At 40.5% G+C, this 20,786-nt stretch overlaps 1 protein-coding gene across 2 annotated transcripts in view; it reads right to left on the reverse strand.

The window, feature by feature from the left end:
- sh3tc2 (SH3 domain and tetratricopeptide repeats 2) overlaps window positions 1-20,786 on the reverse strand; it is an 84,893-nt gene that overhangs the window by 25,790 nt on the left and 38,317 nt on the right. For both annotated transcript variants that reach the window (XM_043703810.2, XM_043703808.2), the window contains exons 6-7: window positions 19,885-19,990; window positions 16,369-16,512 (exon numbers count right to left, since the gene is read on the reverse strand). In XM_043703810.2, coding sequence (XP_043559745.2) covers window positions 16,369-16,512; window positions 19,885-19,990 — 250 coding nt within the window. The remainder of the gene's footprint in view (window positions 1-16,368; window positions 16,513-19,884; window positions 19,991-20,786) is intronic.

Raw genomic sequence — 20,786 nt, forward strand, 5'->3', positions numbered from 1 at the left:
TCTCACATTATATTACATCTGCCATTTTCTTTCCCACTCTCCTAGCCTGTCCAAATCCTTCCACTACCTCCCACTCCACCAATGTTTGTGGTAATCTGCAAACTTAGCACCAATGCCCTCAGTTCCTTCATTTAGATCATTAATGCATAACATAAATGGTTGTGGTCCGCAATATGGACCCCTGCGAAATTCCACTAGTCACCATCTACCATCCTGAAAAAGACCCATTTATCCCTACTCTCTGCCTTGTGCCAGTCAGCCAATCCTCTATCTATGCCAGTACCTTGCCCCTAACACCATTGGCTCTTATCTTATTTAACAGCCTCCTGTGTGGCACCTTGTCCAAGGCCTTCTGGAAATCCAAATACACCACGTCTTTGTCTTTCCTTTGTCTATTATTCATTATCTGCTCAAAGAAGTCTAACAGATTTGTCAGGCATGACCTCCCTTGACAAAGCCATACAATTCAACCCTATTTTAGAATGTACTTCCAAGTACTCCACAATCTCATCCTTAATAATGGAACCTGAAATCTTACCAATGACCAAGGTCAGGCTAACCAGCGTATAATTTCCCATTTGCCGCCTCCCTCCCTTCTTAAATAGGGATGTATAATTCGCTATTTACCAGTCCTCTGTGGTCCTCCCCAACTCCAGTGATTCCTGAAGGGTCACTGACAATGCCTCTACAATCTCCTCAACTATCGCCTTCAGAATTCTATGGTCTAGGTGATTTATTTGCCTTCAGATCTTGCAGCTACCCCAACACCTTTTCCTTAGTGATGGCCACTACAGTGACCTCTAACCCCTGATTCTGTAAGTTCTAGTATGCTACTTGTGTCTTCAAAGTAGCACATGAAGACTAATGTACCTGTTTAGGTTCTCTGCCATTTCTTTGCTTCCCACTACTACTTCTCCAGCCTCATTTTCCAGTGGTCCAATACCAAGTCATGCCACTCTCTTAGCTATCTAAGAAAAACTCTTACAATATTCTATTATATTACTAGCTACCTTACTGTCATATTTCATCTTCTCGTCCCTTATTGCTTTTTTAGATGTCCTCTGTTGGTTTTTAAAGACTTCCCAATTCTCTGGCTTCCCACTAATATTCACCACATTATATGCTTTTTCTTTTGTCTTTATGTTGTCCCTGACTTCCCTTGTCAGCCAGGGTTGCTTCATCCTACCCTTACTATGTTTATTGTTCCTTGGGATGAATTTCTGCTGTGGCTCTTGAAATACCCCCAGAAACTCCTATCATTTCTGCTCTACCATCTTTCTTGCTAGCCTCCCTGTCCAATCATCTCTGGCCAACTACTTCCTCATGTCTTTGTAATTACTTATATTCAATTGTAATACCATTACACCTGATTCAAGCTTCTCCCTCTCAGATTGCAATATGAATTCTATCATATTATGGTCACTGTCCCCTACAGGTTCCTTCACCTTAAGCACTCTAATCAAGTCTGCCTCATATGCATCACCAAATCCAGAATTGCCAGAGCCCTAGTGGCCTCAACCACAAACTGCTTCAAAAAAAAAAGACCATCTTGTAGATATTCCACAAATTCCTTTGCTCGGGATTAACTATCAAACTGACTTCCATCTTTCAAGTTATTTTATTCCCCACATCATGACAATTATTCAGAGCCTTGTACATAACTCTCGTCAAGGTCTTTTCTCCTTTGTGGTTCTTCTAATCTGCCCACAGATTCTATGCCTTCAGACGCTATATCACTTCTTGCTATTGATATACATTACTTTTAGTTCTTACTAACAAGGCAACCCCACCTGTTCTACATATCTGACTATTGTTTTGATAGGAAGTATATTCTTGGATATTTAGTTCCCAGCCATGATCCCATTGCAGCCAAGTCTCTGTGATGCCTATAGCATGGTACCTGCCTATTTCAATGCGTGTGACAAGCTAAGTTACCTTGTTTCTTATACTGTGTGCATTTAAGTACAACACTCTCTGTCCTTTCAATTTATTAGTTTGTGGAACGGCTTTGTTGCCTGGCCAGAATTTATTGCCTGACCCTAAATGCGCTCGAGAAGATGGTGATGAGCTCCCTTCTTGAAGTGCTGCAATCCATGTGCTGTAGGTTGGTTCACAATGTCCTTGGGGAGGGAATTCCCAAATTGTGACCCACTGACAATAACGGAACAGTGATATATTTCCATTCTAAGTCAGGATGATGAGAGGCTTCAAAGGGAACTTGAAGGTTGTGGTGTTCCATGTATCTCCTGCACTTGTCGTTCATCAGTCATAGAGATGTACAGCACGGAAACAGATTCTTCAGTCCAACCTGTCCATGCCGACCAGATATCCCAACACAATCTAGTCCCACCTGCCAGCAGCCGGCCCATATCGCTCCAAACCCTTCCTATTTATATATCCAACCAGATGTCTTTTAAATGTTGCAATTGGACCAACCTCCACCACTTGCTCTGGCAGCTCACTCCATACATGTACCACCCTCAGTGAAAAAGTTGTCCATAGGTCTCCTTTAAATCTTTCCCCTCTCACCCTAAACCTATGCCCTCTAGTTTTGGATTTCCCCCACACCAGGGAAAAGACTTTGTCTATTTACCCTATCCATGCCCCTCATGATCTTATAAACCTCTATAAGGTCACCCATCAGCCTCTGACGCTCCAGGGAAAACAGCCCCAGCCTATTCAATCTCTCCCTTTGGTTAAATCCTGGCAACATCCTTGTACATCTTTTCTGAACCCTTTCAAGTTTCACAACATCTTTGCAGTAGGAAGGATACCAGAATTGCGCATAATATTCCAACAATGGCCTAACCAATGTCCTGTACAGCTGCAACTTGACCTCCGAACTCCTGTACTCAATACTCTGACCAATAAAGGAAAGCATACCAAACACCTTCTTCACTATCCTATCTACCTGCGACTTCACTTTCAAGGAGCTATGTACTGCACTCCGAAGTCTCTTTGTTCAGCAACACTCGCTAAGACCTTACCATTAAGTGTATATGTCCTGTTAAGATTTGCTTACCCAAAATACAGTACTTCGCATTTATCTGATTTAAACTCCATCTGCTTCTAGTTGGAAGTGGTTGTGGGTTTGGAAGATGATATCGAAGGATCTTTTGAAAATTTCTGCGATGCATCTTGTAGATCGCACACACTGCTGCTACTGAGCATCTGTGGTGGAGGGAATGGTTTTTTGTGGACATGGGGCCAATTAAGTGGGCTGCTTTGTCCTGGATGGTGTCAAGCTTCTTGAACGTCATTGGAGCTGCATCCATCCAGGCAAGTGGAGAGTATTTCATTGCACAGCTGACTTGTGCCTTATATGTGATGGAAAGGCTTTGGAGAGTCAGGAGGGGAAGTATCTGCTGTAGTGTTCCTAGACTCTGACCTGGTCTTGTAGCCATTGTGTTTATGTGACAATCCAGTCAAGTTTCTAGTCAATGGTAACACCGAGGATATTGATAGTGAAGGATTCAGTGATGGTAACACCATTGAATGTCAAGGGGCAGTTGTGAGAGTGTCTCTTATTGGAGATAGGCATTGTCTGGCATTTGTGTGGTGCAAATGTTACTTGCCATTTATCAACTCAAGCTTGGATCTTGTTCATTTGGACATGCACTATTCAGTACCTGAGGAGTAGCGAATGGTATTCAACACTGTGCAATCATCGGCAACCATCCCCACTTCTGCCCTTATGATGGAGGGAAGGTCATTCATGAAGCACCTGAAGATGGCTAGGCCTTGGACACTACCCTGAGGAACTCCTACAGAGATGGCCTGGAGCTGAAATGATGGACCTTCAACATCCACAACCATCTTCCTGTGTGTTAGGTATGACTCCAACCAGCAGAGAGTTTGCCTCAATTCTTAGTGATTCCAGTTTTGCTAGGGCTCCTTGATGCCATACATGGTTGAATATGGCCTTGATGTCAAGGGCTGTCATTTTCACCTGCCTTCTGGAATTCAGGTCTTTTGTCTATGTTTGAATCAAGGCTGTAATGAGGTCAGGAGCTGAGTGGCCCTGAAGGAACCCAAACTGGGTGACACTGAGCAGGTTATTGCTGAGCAGGAGCTGCTTGATAGCACTGTTGGTGGCAGCTTCCATCATTTTACTGAAGGGATTGGATTTGCCCTGCCTTTTGTATCCAGGACATACCTAGACAATTTTCAGGTAGATGCCTGTGTTGTAAATATATTGAAAGAGCTTGGCTAGGGGTGTGACATGTTCTGGAGCATTGACTGCCCCACTTCTCATGGTCTTTCCCTAATCTGCTGTGCATGAAGTTAGATTCCGGAGCTTTTCCATCTCTGGTCTAATATTAGTTCTGAAAACTTTAATAACCCTGGCTAAGCACCATCCCCCACCACCCCTCCCCCACCCCCCACACCCCCCAACAACTTTAACTTTTTCCATAATTTTCCATGCAACTGAACCCACCCAACCACTACTTTGTTAAAAGCCCTATTCACAGCCCTAGTTCTGTGATTCACTAGGACTCTGGTCCTGGTATGATTCAGTTGGAATTTAGGAAACATGTGAATCCATTGGACAGAGTGCAGAAACAATATACAAGATTGGTTCCAGGGATAGAGAACTATGAGGATGGACTAAAGAAGTTAACCTTCTTCTCTACGATGATAACTGTTGTAAGAGGAGATCTGCTAAAGGTTTTCATGCGCAAATGATAGAGCAGATAGAGAGATACTGCTCCTTCTCGTAAAAGAAACAAGAACAAGAGATTTAAAGTGATCTGCAAAAGAAGCAAGAGTGAAGTGAGGAAAAACTAGCAGTTGTGGAGGTCAGTTAGCTTAGTTGGCTGGTTTGTGATGCAGAGTGACGTCAACAGCATGGGTTCAATTCCCAGTGTGGCTGAGATTTACACAAAGACCTCACTTTCTCAACCTTGCCTCTTGCCTGAGGTTTGGTGACTCTCAGATTAAACCACCAGCAGTTACCTCTCTCTGGAGAGCAACCCATGATCTGTTAAGGCAATGGTCACTTTATCTTTTAGTTAGTGCCTGGAGGTTTGGTGGAGACAGATTCAATTAAGGCATTCAAGAGGGTGTTAGACGATTATTTGGATAAAAATAACATGTCAGGTTATGGGATAAAGCAGAAGATTAGCTGTAGGCAATAAATCACATTTAAAGAGCCAGTGCAGGCATGATGGGTTGAATGGCCTTCTGCAGCACACCATTCCTGTGGTTCTACAACCCTCGCACTGTCACCTAAAAATTTACATTTAAACTTGGTATCTGCAAACCATAACTTATCTTAATTTATACATTGTTTCCCTTTTATCGCATTTTCTAGAGTTTAATTTTATGGATCTTAGCTCCAAACTCAAGTCTGCATACAACCACTCTCAATGTCATTAGGTGAGGTAGAAGGATAAAGTCAATCAATGTTCACACTCCTGCACATTGCTGCAAAGTAAGTCTTTGTATTCGTGGATTGCTATGAACTCATCATCCTGTCTGTCCCACTGTCTGTCAGTTATTAGGTGAAGTATTTGAAGGGTTAATTGTGGTTGTCCACTATCTCTGCATGACTTATTGCCTTAATGCAGGACTGTGCTCTCTAAGTGGAACTAAGTCCCTTTAGTGGAACCAGAAAGATATGCCTATTTGTCAACAAAGACTAGTTTTGCATTTAACAGATGGACTGGGCCCATTGCCAACATAAAATAATTATCAGCATTATTCCATAGCTGACAATATGCCTATTGTTGGAAAGTCAGATGACTTTTTTGGTGGTAATGAGGAATCTTAGGACATCAATCGAGCAACATAGCTGTGGTGGACATGCGAGGAAAAACATTGCTCAGATTTTCATCAAAACAGCGACAATTCACTGTCAAGTTAAAAATCTCTGAAGATGAGGACCTTCCCCAAGTGTATCATTTCAAACTTTTGTGAAAGTGGCTTTAGGATTGGCCCGGGGTTTCATGCATACACAATCTGCAGAGATATTTGATGAGATTAAAGTTCACCCATCTCCAATTAAATCTGAGTTTGATATCTCCACTGCTTGGAACCTGTAGTGTGCAGAGCAGACCAACACAAAGCAAACAAACACAGAGGATGCTAGAGAAATTTTGTAGGTCTGGCAGTAAATCTAGAGAGTGAAACAGAGTTCATGTTTCAAGCCTGACATGACTCTTCATCAGAAATGAAAATCCTACCCCATTGAGGGCTAAGAATGCTCATGCTTGAGCATTGACAGGGTCAAACAAATAGCTACCTAGTTAGGAGGCTTTTCAGAAATGGGGATTTAATGTGCAGATATGCTGCTGGATTTGGATCTTCATCCACATTTGGTTATCATCCAGTGATAATGGTTCTTAACTACTTGGTTCACTTGAAACACCCACAAAGATGATAAGTTAGAATTTCAGATAATGCAGGGCCAAAACACATAAGACATGAGCCCATATTGTTGAGCCAACTTATAAAAATGGTATAACTAAGTACATTCCTAAGCGCAATACCTGACCAGTATCCCTGGGGGGGGGGCAGAGCACAAGGACAAAGGATAATACCTTTGTAATAATAATAGGTCAAGGGACAAAATGAGTAGGGCTGGGGGTTGGGTGGAAGCTGAAGGGGTTAAAAGGAGTTTCACAGTTTTAGTTAGAAGTGTTTTAGGTAAAATAAATATAAAGAGAACATTAGCAAGTATACTCTAGACAGGATAAGTCATGAGATTAGAGCAAAGGGACAGCTGAATGAATGATAGAAGAAAGGATGCAACTGAGTTGACATAACCAACACAATAAGGAAAGGCCTTGTGTAGACACGAATACTGCCTAATATATGTGGGAAATAAGTGACATCTGGCTAACATTCGGTTGTCAATTGATCAGATTAGAAGTTGAGGATGTTATTTAAACTATGTAAGAGATAAGACCTTGTGGGTTTTGCCAGACTTCAGTTTTAGAAGGTTAAGGCCAACTCTGTTTTTATATGTACGAATAAATGATCATGATCTGTAACAGAAGTCTCCTGATGGTTAATGAAGTTGAACCACAATAAGCATGCTAGGGGAAGCCTTCATCATAAGCAGATCATACAAAGTAATGAGTATGCAACAAAGCAAAAGGATAATGAATGCATCATCACTGACTGGCCAGAGGACATCTCTTCAACACTGGGAAATATTCAGCTAAACTGGCACTATACTGTACATATGCAAGTGTGTGTGCTGCACTGCTTAGTCACATTTGCAAATTTTAAACAACAGCTGGCATGGTGACTCAGTGGTTAGCATTGCTGTCTCACAGTGCCAGGGACTCAGGTTTGATTCTAGCCTCGGGTGACCGTCTGTGTGGAGTTTACTCATTCTCCTCGTGTCTGCATGGGTTACCTCCGGGTGCTCCAAGTTCTTCCCACAATCCAAAAAAAATGTGCAGGTTAGGTGGATTGGCCATGCTAAATTGTCCACAGTGTTCAAGGATGTGTAGGTTAGCTGCATTAGTTAGGGGTAAATGTAGAGTAATTGGGTAGGGGAAGGGTCTGAATAGGTTACTCTTCAGAGGGTCGGTGTGGACTTGGGCTAAATGGCCTGTTTCCATAGTAGGGATTTTATGGTCCTAGCTAAAACATATACTTCATGATATTGTTGAACACGACTCCCAGTATAAATTGTGCATATTTATCAGTGAAGCACAAGAGAATCTAACAAAACCATTTTAAATGCATGGGGTTGCCCAGTGAATACTGGTTAAGCCCTAAGAGGACTTTAAATTTCCAGCATTGAGAATAGGTTTCTGACTGCTGCGTGAACCATAAATCTAATGCGATACATGTCCTTCGACAGAAATGAGCTTTGGAAGGAAGTGCAGTTAAGTGTTCACAAGTAATATAGTGTGAATGAGTTGGATGTAAATCAGCTTTTGGGATTTAGACACAACAAATTTGTAGTCTTATCTTTACTCAACACAAAGTGAAAAGCAAAGCTAAGTGTTTCGGTACAAGGTTAAAGAAGGGAAAGCATAATTGAGTAAAGTGAAGTCAGATTCCATGGTCATGCACCCTGGCAAAGAATATCATTCACAAGGAGTGCCAGTCAGGCCAGTAGTTTATGATTTTCCATCATGCCTCACCAGTAAGTACCCCACTGGGGAATTATTCCTACAGTGCCAAATGAAAATGCTCTCACGTACTACTAAGCTCTCAAACTATTATCAAAAGCGACATTCAGACAGCCTTAAAGGATTGTCAATTGCCACAATCGAAATATAAGTTTCAATATTAAGCCCTCATGGCAGATAGGAGAGGGTCCAATTAAGGAGCTAAATATTAAAATCTGTGGAGCATGTTTCTCAGCAAATGCACACAATTCCTTGAATTTTGGGTGGTATCTCAAGTTCACTCTATTAAACCTATTTAATATTGCACCCTGGAACTGAATGGGAAGCAAAATAAAAATAAATGACAACATAAGATGGTCCTACTGTTAAACTGGTCAAGGATTCCATCAAATCAGGCTTTCTAGAGTTTCTTTGCACAATTGCATTTTTTATCCTCACTCCCTTGTATATAATCAGGCCTATGAAGACAGTCAATTAATACCAACCATTGATGTAAATGTGGGTCGACAGAGTGTGGTGTTGGAAAAGCACAGCAGGTCAGGCAGCATCTGAGGAGAAGGAGAATCGATGTTTTGGGCATAAGTGCTTCATCAGGAAATGATGTAAACGTCTTAACCTCTATGGTTTTGAAAGTTAACTTTGAAGTTCTTATGAAGGTGCTGGCCTTCACATCCTCATTTTTCACCTGAAGCGTAGTGACCCTCAGGTTAAACTCACTATCCATTAACTCTCTCCAATGAGAGAGCAGCCCTATGGCCCTCTGGACTATAATAACTTTACATAAAAGTGAAATAGTATTTACAATTGCTTTTCACAAAAAAGTTTCATACCAAATTTGAAAGCAGCAATGGATGAGGCCAATTACATATGTTGAAGATCTTTACTCAATCAAAAATCTACCTTAACTACACTGGTTTTGGTCATGTGATCTTAAAGCAAAATTTCTTGGAACTTAACTATGTCAAAGTACATGAAACAATACAAGCAGGAAGGACGATGTGACACAGTCTTCTTGTGCTGATTGAAGTGGAGTAAGTAAGGTCCTCCTTATCAGCATTCCAGAGCAAGGTGCAGCAGTCCCTGAACATTGGCCAGTAAAGGCGCCTTATGATTGTTTAAGTCCTTTCACCAGCAAAATAAATGTCAGTAATTTACACCATGCCTGAAGTTAAAATGATGACAAAAGTTTTTACCACAAAAGAAATGGTGGGTGATGCTGAAACCTTGTTAATCAATCCAATGCTGGGCTTGGTACATCATGCTTCCTGACAGTGCATACAAAATTATCTTTTTAGTAATCAATTAGGTCATAAGAAAGAGATATGTTTGTCCAAAGTATTTTTATTTGGCTCCTATATACTGTGAATTTGATTATTAAATCAATCCGTGGCTTAGTCTGTCCTTGTTATCGTTTAGAGTCAGCCCAAAAATAACATCGCAGAATGAAGGTCGTTAATGAACCTTAGGACAGCACAATGTTCTGATTCAGCGACTGGTGAAAGCTCTGGATATTGTAAAATGCAAGCTCTAATACAATTCTACTCTTTTTAGGTCCTAGCAAACTGTCAATTTGCTGCAATTTTGAGTAAATCCTCAATCAACAGTTGTGCGAACTGTGATATGGAGGAACTGCTGCATGAATTTTTTAAAAAATTGTTAAACACTTCAAACTCTATTCCAATACACTGAACCTGAAATAACAAAGTGACACCTCAAATCCTGCAATGAGGTTTCAGATTGAGAAGACATGAAATCAGAAATTATTGGAGAAACTCAGCAGGTCTGGCAGCATCTGCGGAAAGAAAGCAGAATTAACATTTTGAGTTTGGTGACTCTTCAGACTCTTCCATAATATGATGTACCTGTAATCACTTTTATTCCATTAAGATCTTAGAAGGCAAATTTTGTTGTAACCAAAGATGTAAAATTTGACTGATGTAAAAATGATTCCCTAAATTCCAAGTTCTCAACCCTAGCTGCCAGTACCTGCAATTCACTCAACAGGAACAAATACTAAATCGAGCGCATTGATCTCCATATCTGCTTCACTGATATGCATTCTTTTCAAACAAGACTTCAAGTCAGAAAGAAACTCTGATAATTTTGAGATGATACTGATTGTGAAGCAAGAGAATTGTCCGAGAGTGAAATAGCCATAGCACGGTCACACCTTTATTGGTTATAAAATTATATGAAGTCAGAGAACATAGAACAGTATAGCACAGTACAGACCCTTCAGCCCTTTTCGATGTGTTGACCTTTTATCCTATTCTAAGATCAAACTAACCTACATAACATTCATTTAACCACCATCCATGTGCCTATCCAAGAGTTGCTCAAATGTCTCTAATGTATTGACTCTACTACCACCACTGGCATGCACCCTGTGTAAAGAACCAACCTCTGATATCTCCCCTAAACCTTCTTCTGATCATCTTAAAATTATGCCCTCTTATGATAGCCATTTCTGCCCTGAGAAATAGTATCTGACTATTCACTCTATTCATACCTCTCATCATCTCATACATCTCTATCAAGTTGCCTTTCATCCTTCTTCACTCCAATGAGAAAAACCCTAGCTCCCTCAACCTTTCTTCAGAAGACATTTCCTCCAGTCCAGGCAGCAACCTTGTAAATCTCCTCTGCATCCTCTCTAAAGCTTCCATATCCTTCCTATAATGAGGCGACCAGAACTGAACACAATATTCCAAGTGTGTTCTAACCAGGGCTCTATACAGCTGCAGCATAACCTCATGGCTTTTAAAATCAACCCCCATGCTAATGAAAGCCAAAGCCTTCTTAACAACCTTATCAACTTGGGTGGCAACTTTAAGGGATCTATGGACATGGACCCCAAGATCCCTTTGTTCCTCCACATTGCCAAGAATCCTGCCTTCAACCCTGTATTCTGCATTGTTATTCCACCTTTCAAACTGAATCACTTTATGCTTTTCCAGGTTGAACTCCATATGCCAATTATCAGTCCAGTTCTGCATCCTGTCAATGTTCTGTTGCAACCTACAACAGCCCTCCTAATATCCACCACTCTACCAACCTTCATATCATCAACAAACTTACTAAACCACCCTTCCACTTCCTCATCCAAATAATTTATAAAAATCACAAAGAGCAGAGGTCCCAGAACAAATCCCTGTGGAACACCACTGGTAACTGAGCTCCAGGCTGAATACTTTCCATCTACTACCACCCTCTGTTTTCTAAGGGTTAACTAATTCTGTATCCAGACAGCCAAATTTTCCTGTACTCTATGCCTCCTTCCTTTCTGAATGAGCCAATCATTGGGAACCTTATCAAATGCCTTGCTAAAATCCATATACACCACACCCACTGTTCTATCTTTATCATTGTGTTTTGTCACATCCTCAAAGAATTCAATAAGGCTTGTGAGGCATGACCTGCCCTCACAAAACCATGTTGACTATCTTTAATCAAACTGTGGTTTTCCAAGTAATCATACATCCTGTCTCTCAGATTCCTCTCCAATAATTTGCCCACCACAGATGTAAGACTGACTAGTCCGTAATTCCCAGCATTATTCCTATTCTCTTTCTTGAACAAGGGAACAACATTTGCCACTTTCCAATCATCTGGCACTACTCCAGTGGACAGTGAGGACACTAAGATCATCACCAAGTGTGCAGCAATCTCTTCCTTTGCTTCCTGTAGTAACTTTGGGTATAACCTGTCCAGCCCAGTGGACCTATCTATCCTGATATTTTTCAAAATTTTCAGCACATCCTCCTTCTTAACAGCAACCTGTTTGAGCCTATCAATCTGTATCACGCTGTCCTCATAAATGACAAGTACCCTCTCAGTAGTGAATACTGAAGCAAAGTATACATTAAAGGCCTCCCTTACCTCCTCTAACTCCAGACACAAGTTCTTTCTACCATCCCTGATCAGCCCTACACTCATTCTAGCCATCCTCTTGTTCCTCATGTAACTGTAGAATAGCTGAGGGTTTTTCGAAATCCTACCTGCTAAAGCTTTTTCATGCCCCCTTCTAGCTCTCTTAAGTCCATTCTTCAGTTCCTTCCTGGCTAGCTTGTAACCCTCTAAAGCCCTGTCTGATCCTTGCCTCCTCAACCTTAAGTAAGCTTCCTTCCTCCTCTTAGAGATTTTCCATATCCCTTGTCACCCAAGGTTTCATCACCCGACCATCCCTTCCTTGCCTCAGTGGGATAAACCTGTCCAGCACTAATCAGCAAGTGCTTCCCAAACAACCTCCACATTTCTGCTATCTGCACCTATCCTTCTCCATGAGTATAGCAAAGGTCATGGAGTTGTGATCACTATTACCAAAATGTTCTCCCACAGAGAGATCTGACACCTGGCATGGTTCATTGCCAAGCACCAAATCCAATATGGCCTCCCCTCTTATTGGCCTATCTACATAGTGAATCAAGAATCCTTCGTGGACACACCTGACAAAAACTGCTGCATCCAAACTATTTGAACTAAGGAGGTTCCAATCAATATTAGGGAAGTTAAAGTCACCCATGATAACAATCCTGTTATTTCTGCACCCTTCCAAAATCTGCCTCCCAATCTGCTCCTCAATGTGTCTGTTGCTACTGGGGAGTCTGTAGAAAACTTCTAGTGAAGTGACTGCTCCTTTCCTGTTTCTGACTTCCACCCATAATAAGTCAGTAGACAAATCCTCCCTGACAACATCCCTTTATGCAGCTGTTATACTATCCCTGATTAGCAATGCCGCTCCCCACCTTTTTTACCTACACACTTATTACTTTTGAAACATCTAAACCCTGGAACATCCAACAACCATTCCTGCCCGTGATATTCAAGTCTCTGAAATGGCCACAACATCACAGTTCCAAGTACTGATCCATGCTCTGAGTTCACCACTCTTATTCCTGATACTTCTTGAGTTAAAATAGACATATTTCAACCCATCACACTGACTGCACATTCGCCCTATCAAGTGCCTATCACTCCTCACAGACTCTCTGCATGCTGTATCTGGCTGTTTACTAGTTACTCGATCCTCAGATTCATTGCTCCAGTTCTCACCCTCCTGCCAAACTAGTTTAAACACTTCAGAAGGACTCTAGCTAACTTCCAGCACAGGATATTGGTGTCCCTCCAGATCAGGTGAAATCCGCCCTTCTTGTATGGGTCCCACCTTCCCCAGAAGGTATCCCAATGATCCACACATCCGAAGCCATCTCTCTTATACCAGCCCCGCAGATATGTTCATCTGCACTCACTCTCCGTTCCTAGTCTCACTAGCCCGTGGCACTGGTAGCAATCCTGAGATTATTACTCTGCCTGTCCTGCCTTTTAACTTCCAACCTAACTCCCTATATTCAGTTTTTAGGTCATCAGCCCTTTTTCTAGCTATGCCATTGGTACCGATGTGCACTACGACTTCTGGCTGCTCTCCTTCCCCCTTAAGAATCATGTAGACTCAATTCAGGAATTCTCGACCCTGGCATGATAAAGAATATGTAACAAAAGATTCACAATTAGGGATGGGAAAACCTAGGTTGCACCTTTTTGCTGATTCCAAAATGTGAGTTGACTCAAGAACCCCTTTCCACCATATTTCTGCTCTCCAAGAGACATGGTTGAGGACATATCAGTTTTCACACATTGCAGTCCACTGCAAAAGAAATGCGGATGTGGAGGCAGACTAGTTAGAAAGTCTGACAGATTGCAGTTCACCTCAAAATCATTTATATGCTCCATAAAAACATCCAACACATCCTACGTATCTGTTCACAATCCCTATATTCACTCCATACCTTCTTGTAATCAGTCCATGATTCCACATACCTCTTATGAGGCCTTTATATCCCCTGTGTCACAAAGTTAGCCTTTCTTTTCCCTAAAGCTGTTCCTTGGCTCAAGGAGAATCTATCCTTGATTTTTCTCAGAGGGGCAATAAACCGGGCGAGGCTCCAATCAGTCTGGTTTAATTTAGAGATGAAAAGGATTTTAAGAGGCCTTTCCTATACATGTAAACAGATGAGACTTCAGGCCAAAGTGGTCATGTTTGAGAAGTGACCTGTATAACGAAAGGGGAGTGGTCAGCTCTCTAGCTGAGTAGTTTAGTTCAGTCTGACCTGGTGACAAGTTCAACAGGGAGCTGTGTGGAAACTCTCTCTCTCTTTCTGCCCTTCAAATTCAACTGGTAAGCATGTGCTCCATTTATACTGGGTTTTAAAGGGAGTTTACTTATTGGGACTGTTGTGTATATTCGGAACAGCATAACTAAGTCTAGTTTGATATGCTGAGTTCTGTCAGGGTTCTTTATTCTTGATGTTTCATTGGGTAATTCTTTGAATACATTTTTGTCTGTTTTAAAATCTAGTACTCAACCTAGCTATCTTACTCTGGGTAATTTTCACTGTAAACTTACCGAACCAAGTTGCAAAATTATGGTCTGGAGCTGCTTGCTTAAGAATGTTTTGAGAGGTCTGGCCTAGTCCATAACACCTGCAAGGTCTGGACAAAAAATTCTCAGTTCAAAACTAAGGCCATTGGCAAAAGGCAACTCCGTCACTACCAGCACGTCTTTCAGAGCTGCTTGTTTCTCTCTCCTGGTTCCTACAGAATAGATCTAATAGTGATACTATCAGCAACAAGCCTAGGAGAGAAAAAGCCAGTCATTGAAAGATCAACTCCTCATTGATTCCAATTATGAGGGGATGGGAAGGGATGGGAGGGGGTAGGTGAAATTATCTTTCCTCCAATTGGTGTCCTTCCCACCCGGTGCTTGAATTTTCCCCGCTACATCTTTTAGACCCTTTGAGAGTATTCTGAACATTGCAGACTCACGTCGTCCTTTAGTGAGCCTATGTCTGCCTGGTAGGGAGTGTGGACAAGACTAGATCACCCACTTTGCATCCTAACTGTCCAGACCTGTGGCCATAAATACTCTGGCTGTCACTCCAGGAAAGCCAGAACTCAAGCATCAGAAATGTATTACAGAGCAAAGCAAGCACTGAGCACAAGTTTGAAAATGTATAATCCTTCGAGGGCAGACACTGTTACTCAAGCTGGACTCCCCCAAAAGCACCTGCCACACTAATTAGCACAATTTACATTTCCTCCCTCGGTATCCCACTGGACACAAATTAGGACCACTAAAGTAGTGGAACAGTCTATGATCCTGAACCAGACTGCCAAATTTATGACAACCATTCTAAGGGACAATAACCTTTTGATTTTAAAGTAGACAAAAACAGAGATCCAGGTACCTGCTATGAGAATAAAGCTGCAAGATTCCATGGTTTTGAACAATAATAAACATTAATATATAAAGTTAGAATGGTGGTACAGGCTACATTATATATACATATAACTTGTATTCTAATATCCGGAATTAACCTGAAGAGAGTGCAGGTAATAAACTGTGATTGAACAGCATAGCACACCCTATAGCAAATCCGATCAGAACCAACGGATTTCTCAGCAACTCCTCTTGATATGGTATCCTGGTTGGCCATCAAGTCTCATGAACATGTCACATAATCCATCTGGTTCACTAATCATTTAAGGAAATAAATTGTCATCCTTATCAGGTCTAGCCCACACGTGACTCCAGATCCACAGCAATGAGGTTGACTCTTAATGGCCCTCTGGGCAGTTGGGTTTGGGCAATAAATGCTGGCCTAGGCAGTGACACCAACATCCCGTGAATGAATTTTTAAAATAGTACAATTCTATATTTTGATGATCCAGCCTTGAAACATCCTCATGGACTAATTCAATAAGCATTCACGTTCAGTTAATCACATTCCTATCCTGGGATTACACTTCCCTGGATTCTGGAAACTGCACCCCAGCACAAACAGGCACAATTTCAGCTTTTAACTAATAGTCAGTTTTGCCAAGATAGCATTGCCCGAGCTCAAATCTTGCTCAGTAGCATCAAATGATTCCCAAGTAAATGTTACTTGTACAAAATTACTGCTAACATAAGGGCAAATGGCTGCTTCAGCTCAACTTTACAAGTGTGGAGAATGCCTTTTCAAAATGGCTGACTTCAATCTTGGGAAAACTCAGTATGCAGTGGATCAGTTAATTCTGTGCCTTCCTGCTCCTGGAAAGAGTTTGCAAGTGTAAGCCTGCATATTAAACATACAATTCAGCTTAAACCCCAAATGAAGAAAGAGATCCAAAAATGTTATAGCAACGGCTCGGAATTCGAATTTACCAAACGTGCAAATCCAATTTTATGAATTAGTCTGCATTCCTGGTCCAATACTTTCATCTGTTATTACCTTACCTTCCTGTAATAAAAGATCCAGATACATCATTGATAAATCAGCTTCATTCACTTCAACTTGAATCTTTACATCTTCCACAAGAGAAACGTTCAACCAGAGGTGTTGATCAAACAACAAGTTCTCCAAACATCGCCCAACAAACCCTATGAGAACAAAAATATTAACAACAGAGTTAAAACCTGGGGGGGGGGGGGGGGAGGTTGTCACTTGATGTATGCATTGTTGTTATAAAAAAAAAGTGAAATTTAAGCAAAAACAAAATGCTGGAAATACTCAGCAAGCATGGCCACAGACACACAGTCATGAGAGTTATGTGTCAGGATAGCGATCTTTCAGCAGATTTTTAGCACCTGCGGCAATTCATAGAATCTCGTTAGTGTGGAAACAGGCCATTTAGCCCATCAGGTTAACACTGACCCCCCCGAACAGCATCCTACCCAGACCCACACCCTCTACCCTATCTCTGTAACCCAGCATTTCCCATCGCTAATCTACCTAGTCTACACATCCCTGGACACTGCACAATTTAGCATGGCCAATCCACCTAATGTACACAACTTTGGACATACTTTTTTCACAAAAACAATACTGTGCAAGCAAAATTGGAGTAGGCAGCTCATTATGTTTCCCCTCCTTTCAACCACACTAGTTCATCCTGAGGTTCCATTCATAGTACTATCTATTAATGCAAACCAAAGGCAATGTTTTGTGTGATCTTAAATTGTGGATTTCAGAAAACTCTTCATCTTGGAGGAAATTACAGCTAAATAGGAGGCAGTCCACAATGTCTGTCTACATGTATTCACTTTCTGACTAATGTGATTTTTCCCCCTCCCTCTTTTGTCTCTGTACAACTGTGCTCACATTTGCTGCAAATATTGAGCTGGCATTGCAGTATTAATGTACAGGCCCTCATTGTTTGTTGCATTTACATTTGCAAAATATTAGACATCCCTGTGATAAAGAATTAGCCACAATAAAACAGTTTTGCTTCCCATTTGAGCCAAAGAACGACATGTTTGGACTGAAATGTAATATAAACACTAATTAGTTGCAGTCTGTGTATACCACCATATCCAGCAAAGTGACAGGTAAATCTGCCATACATATATCACTCAGAAACAAACAGGTGTACAGCCTAATAAACAAAAGGGGCAAATGAGCAGAGTACCATAATCCTCAAGGCTAACAGCATCAACATTAGAAAGGAAGTATACTGGGTGTTAACTGATGTGTAAGGATCCACATGTGTTTGTGACAAATCATCCAGTAATTAACTGTGTATGTGAGATAGTGTGAGCAAATAATAGAGAAAGAGAAAGAGAAGCAAAAAGGAGAAAGGAAATTAAATAAGACAGATAGAGTAAGAGAGCACAGAACGAAAGTGAGAGAAACAAATACAAGCAAACAACCAAACAAGTAATTTGAGACAGAATGAAAACATGGAAAATAGCAAATATGCAACAAGAATTGTAGCACCATTTGCATATTCCTCTGATTAAATCAAATAATTTCCTGCAAATTCAAAAACAGATCTGGAAGCTTCCTAATTTAAATGGCTTAGTTATTTCCTTGATTACTTGAGCCATTATTAAAGTGATTCTAAATGTAATGCAAAAAAAAGATATTCTGGAAATTTGAAACAAATGAAAAGTCTGTAAACTCCCAGTTGGTCAGCCAGCAACTGTAGGGATGCCAGCCTATTTATATTTCAGGCACAACCCTTGTCAAAATATTTTTAGCTAGTTTGTTTTATTTACAGATTATACTACTGAAAGGACTATTTTGTCAGCATTTCCCCCTCAGACAGCAGGATTATTGTATGAGGATGAATTGACATTCTGTAAGCCAGAAATACTGTTCAGCTGGCAAATAATTACATCATATTCCTGATTTTTTTAGGTTGGTCCAAATTAAAAAAAAGGTTCCAGTTTTCCTAACAACTAAAATCTTCTGAGTTGAAAGCTGTTTTTACACTGTCATTCACTAGAAATGCTGGATATTTGAAATAAATACAGAAAGTGCTGGTAACACTCAGTAGATCAGGCAGGATTTGAAGAGAATATATTTGAATGGATAGAAAAATGGTTACATTAATGTTTGAAGACGTTCACATTTCAACAGACAGAAATTTTAACCTAACCTCCACTCATTCTTCTGCCCTTTCTGTAATGGTCAGTCAATGTCTGAACTGAAGATCCAGTATGAAGGATAATCTTACAATGGTGGTGAAAGACTGTGTTGGTTTGATAACATTCACAAGTTGCATAAACAGACCAGTGTTTGGCAAACAAAGAATACTGTATATTTTGGTGTAAATTTCAAACAGGATACTTGATACATCCCTGCAAAATTCAAAACACTGGAGTGGTTTTTCCAAGTTTACATTCCTGTCCAGACACACATGAAAAATTAAAGGGCACACAATTGTCAGTCTTTCTGACTACTAAACTGGATATGTATGTCCCCAGCAAACTCGCTCACTGATAGGTTTTCATAATGGAGGGCTGTAACTATAGTAAAAGCTGACTAGTATAAAACTCTTTGAGCAATTTTAAATAATTTTTAGCCCAAGCAATGTTACTATTCTGGAAAGAAAATGTACTGTTTTATACAAAATATTGTTGGGGTTGGAGTCAGAATCAGAGTCGAGCGGTTTGATTCCACATTGCCAAACCTTTTTCCAGTCTTGTTAGCAGCATGCTGACAATCTGATAAACAGACCTCCCAAATAAATTCACATAATTGGGAGAGATGTGGTATTGTCCTATATTCTGTAAACAGCACAGCAAATAAATGCATGTTTTTGCTGTCACAGATTCAAATCACACTGAGAACCACTGAATTCCACCTCAGGACTTGATGGCAAAGAAAATTGCATTCACAGCATTGTCAAACATATTATCAGTTTGCACATTGTCCCAACACAGGCAAATGGTAAGAGCAGGAGAAACTCCTGGTCAGCTATAAGATGACAAGAAGGTTAGCGTCTCTATTGTCATTATCTAAAGTTCCAGAATACAAATGCATGTAAAAGTATATGTTGCCGCAGTAACTTATATTTCCTGAGTATTCTAACACACTATCGCCACTATGACCAGATGGTTCCAGCAAGTCTGACAATAGTATTAATTTCATGACTGTCAACAACTATAAGGATAAGTGAGTTGCAAGAAAATTAAACTCTTCAAGCAATGTATTAAGCAGGTTGAAATTTTAAAACCTTCAATGCTTAATATTTTGTTCCATAGTAGATTTATAATCTCTTTATTGTTCATAATTACAGTTCTAGAAGATTATGTGATGCCACAGTGGTAAATGCTTGAAATAAAAGAAACATCAAGGAACTATTACTGAAATGGAAGGGAATAGTTGATTCTTGACCTTTCTTTCCATCACCAGTTTCCTTCCATTTGCACTTTATGGCATGTCACCATTAGATGGTTTTCTAAAAATTAATGATTATTGTAAAAGTTAGCTATTGATGATGCTTCAAATATAATTTATCTCCATACCTAGGGAAAGATAAGTTGTAAATTTCCATATTTCTTCTACAGTTTTGAAGGTGAGAATAAAGCGATCCTTTTCTGCAAGTATGGACAATAGTCTTGCTGACAATTCCTGAAAAATTCAAACAGCAAAATAAGGTATTTTAAACATTTAGGTGTGGTTAGAAGGTATTTGGTCAGTGCTAGCTATGCATTTCTATATTCATCCCAAGGAATGCCAGTAATTCCACAGTAAGGGATTTTTTTTAAAAGAGATGTGAGAACAGGGAAATTTCCATTCTGGAGGACCCAACAACCTACTTTTGTGTCAGAGAGAAGGGCATGGGGCAGACTTGAAGTGACAATGGAGTTGGGTGAATGGTGAAACTAGCAGGTGAGAAGACCCACCTCAATTTACTAGCACATGAACACAATTCAACCCATAGCTATTAGGCCCTCTAGCCCTCATCACTATGCCCATGACTCCAAAACTCCCATGCCCTCATGCCTCTCATACCTCCAATATACCTCTCTTGCTTCCATGCCCCTCTAACTCCCTCATTATTGTATTAACTATAGCAACAGAAGCAGGCTGAACAGATTGACATGCATCTGGTTTGTCAGTTGGCCAATGCTTGGTGGAACTCAGAATGGTTAAGACTCAGCATGGCAGTGGTCTGTTTACTCTCCAATACAAAAGGGATTTGAGAGATTTGCCTTGTGTGATTGAACTCTTTTAACTACTGACATTTTTTGAAGAGGAGTTTTTTAACCCCAATATCCCTGTTTATTTGAACAAGATTATGAAAGGTGAAGGGGATCAAAGGTTTTCTCAATGGGACTTCCATCTCCTGTGACTGACTAATTGATTTATGAGAAGGTAAGATAGTCGATATTTTTCAAAGGGAGTGTTGAATAACTATTTTTGG

This window comes from Chiloscyllium plagiosum, unplaced genomic scaffold (genome assembly GCF_037043375.1).
Source record: "Chiloscyllium plagiosum isolate Xiang-an unplaced genomic scaffold, Cpla_swu_hap1 HiC_scaffold_16, whole genome shotgun sequence".
Classification (NCBI taxonomy): domain Eukaryota; kingdom Metazoa; phylum Chordata; class Chondrichthyes; order Orectolobiformes; family Hemiscylliidae; genus Chiloscyllium; species Chiloscyllium plagiosum.